Source organism: Otolemur garnettii, unplaced genomic scaffold, assembly GCF_000181295.1.
Source record: "Otolemur garnettii isolate 467f Iridium unplaced genomic scaffold, OtoGar3 scaffold00152, whole genome shotgun sequence".
In the NCBI taxonomy this organism is placed as follows: Eukaryota; Metazoa; Chordata; class Mammalia; order Primates; family Galagidae; genus Otolemur; species Otolemur garnettii.
In genome coordinates, this window is record NW_003852547.1 from 3508146 (window position 1) to 3511145 (window position 3000).

Consider the following 3000-nt stretch of genomic DNA (forward strand, 5'->3'; position numbering starts at 1 on the left):
CAATACCCGGCTATTTTTTTTGGTTGCAGCCGTCATTGTTGTTTGGCAGGCCCAGGCTGGATTCGAACCCGCCAGCTCAGGTGTATGTGGCTGGTACCTTAACCACTTGAGCCCCAGTACCGAGCCCAGACCGTATCTTGATAAATACAATCCCCACCTGCTGCCAGCATTGACTAGACTTCCCCCAAATCAGAAGGGGACATGACTAACCTGAGGAAATGGGTCAGCTGATGCCAGCAACACGTTTTCTGGTTTCAAGTCACAGTGGACAATGTTCTTGAAGTGAAGGTGTCTCAAAGCCACCAGGATCTGAGGGAAGGAGATGGGGCTGTAGGAAATGTAGACAAGCATTGCCTAACCCAGTAGCTAGCCAGACCCTTCCACCCTCTCTTCACCCCTTAAGGTGCCCCCTCAGGGTTAGGGAGGTATTGGAACACCCAAGAATGTCAGTACCCCAGACCCATTTACACCTGAGACATGAGAGCTGGATGCAGAATTCTAGAAAAGCTGGGTTAGACCAGAGGGGCTGTGACAACCCTAAGCCCTGAGACCTGCATGGTAAGCTACTGAGTGCTTAATAAAGAAGATACTTTCAAGGAGGTTCTACTGTGCAATTCAATTAAAATATTTTTCTATCCTTTAAAAAACTATTATACTAAACAATGCAAACAACAAATAATATACATATGACATGATTTATATAATTCTCTTAAGAGATGTGGAGATCCTGGAGCTAGTCTGCCCAGTCTGTAAAACCTGGCTCTTCACTTACTAATTTTGGCTTTGGGCAAGCCATTCACCATGCTGGGTCCCAATTTCCTCCTCTGTAAAATGGGATCCTGTAGCTCAGTGGGTAGGGCTCTGACCACATACAACGAGGCTGACAGGTTCGAGCCCAGCCTAGGCCTCCTAAAACAACAATGACAACTGCAACAAAAAATAGCTGGATGTTGTGATGGTTGCCTGTAGTCCTAGCTACTTGGGAGGCTGAGGCAAGAGAATCGCTTAAGCCCAAGATTTTGAGGTTGCTGTGAGCTGTGATGCCACAGCACTCTACCGAGGGCAACATAGTGAGACTCTCTCTCTCAATAATAATAACAATGGGGTCCTGGCTCGGCTCCTATAGCTCAACCGGCTAAGGCGCTAGCCATGTACACCTAAGGTGGCGGGTTCGAATCCCCAGCCCAGACCCGCCAAACAACAATGATGGCTGCAACCAAAAAATAGCCAGGCGTTGTGGCGGGCGCCTGTGGTCCCAGCTACTTGGGAGGCGGAGGCAGGAGACTTGCTTGAGCCCAGGAGTTGGAGGTTGCTGTGAGCTGTAATGCCACGGCACTCTACCCAGGGGGACAGCTTGAGGCTCTGTCTCAAAAAAAAAAAAAAATAATGGGGTCCTAATAGCAACCACCTCACAGGTTCTGTGAAGTTCAAATGAGCTGATGTACACAAAGAACTTAGGAATGAGTCTTCCACAGATCCAATACTCCATGTTAGCTATTATTTTTGCTGTTCTTAGTGGTTATTATTATGTTTTTATTTTTTGAGACAGAGCCTTATTATGTCACCCTTGGCAGAGTGCCGACATGGTGTCACAGATCACAGTAACCTCAAACTCTTGGGTTTAAGCGATTTTCTTGCCTCATCTTCCCAAGTAGATGGGACTATAATAGGCACCTACCACAACGCCCAGCTATTTTTTGTTGTTGTTGCAGTTGTCATTGTTGTTTAGCAGGTCCAGACCAGGTTTGAACCTGCCAGCCCCGGTATATGTGGCCAGCACCCTAACCACTGAGCATGGTCACTGAGCAAAATTTTTTTTTTTTTTGAGACAGAGTCTCATTATGTTGCCTCGGTAGAGTGCCATGACGTCACAGTTCACAGCAACCTCAAACTCGTGGACTTAAGGAATTCTCTTGCCTCAGTCTCCCAGGTAGCTGGGACTATAGGTGCCCGCCAAAATACCCAGCTACTTTTTTGTTGTAGTGGTCATTATTGTTTAGTAGGCCTGGGCCAGGTTCGAACCCTCCATCCCCAGTGTATGTGACCAGTGCCCTAACTTATTATGTATTGTTATTATTATTTTGGGAGTGGGGTCTCACTATATTGTCTAGGCTGGTCATAAACTCCTGGGCTTAAGTGATCCTCTTACTTTAGCCTCCTGACTAGCTGGGTCTGCAGGTATGAGCCATGCCCAGCTCTGGTTATTACTGTTGTGATAACTTATTGGTAAACATATTTATGATGTCCCTCAAATGCAGATGCTTCTGCTCTGTCTATTCATTTGAATACTCTATGATGGCAAGGTAAGCTAATTTAAGGGGAAAAAAATTGCTGCCGTTAAACCACTCTTCTGCAGGGACCATGATTTTCCTTGATTCCAACCCAAAGTACCAAAGACACTGGAAGCGCAGAGTGATGTAGGATTGTAATTGTTATCATCTGTGTTTCAGAATTTATTTTTATTTTTATTTTTATTTATTTATGTTTTGTGAGACAGAGTCTCTGTCACCCTGGGTAGAGTGCTGTAATATCATAGCTCACAGCAACATCAAACTCCTGGGCTTAAGTGATTCTCTTGCCTCAGCCTCCTGAGTTGCTGGGACTACAGGTGCCCTTCCCCCACACACACCTGGCTAGTTTTTCTATTTTTAGTATAGACGGGATCTCACTGTTTCTAACGGTGATCTTGAACTCCTGAGCTCAAGCAATCCACCCACCTCAGCCTCCCAGAGTGTAGGATTACAGGTGTGAACCATTGAGCCCACCCTATGTCTCAGAATTTAAAAATTTCTGTCTATCCACTGTTTCTACTAGGTGACTTTCTAGTAAGGAAATACCATTTAAAAGCTCCTGCTGGCTCGGCGCCCATGGCTCAAGCGGCTAAGGCGCCAGCCACATACACCTAAGGTGGAGGGTTCGAATCCCCAGCCCGGGCCCGCCAAACAACAATGATGGCTGCAACCAAAAAATGGCCAGGCGTTGTGGCAGGCGCCTGTGGTC

The 3000-nt window shown here is 46.5% G+C and overlaps 1 protein-coding gene across 2 annotated transcripts in view; it reads right to left on the bottom strand.

Annotated features, from left to right (window-relative positions):
- PRKD2 (protein kinase D2) overlaps positions 1 to 3000 on the bottom strand; it is a 47581-nt gene that overhangs the window by 9211 nt on the left and 35370 nt on the right. For both annotated transcript variants that reach the window (XM_003799540.3, XM_023519005.1), the window contains one exon: positions 211 to 309. In XM_003799540.3, coding sequence (XP_003799588.1) covers positions 211 to 309 — 99 coding nt within the window. The remainder of the gene's footprint in view (positions 1 to 210; positions 310 to 3000) is intronic.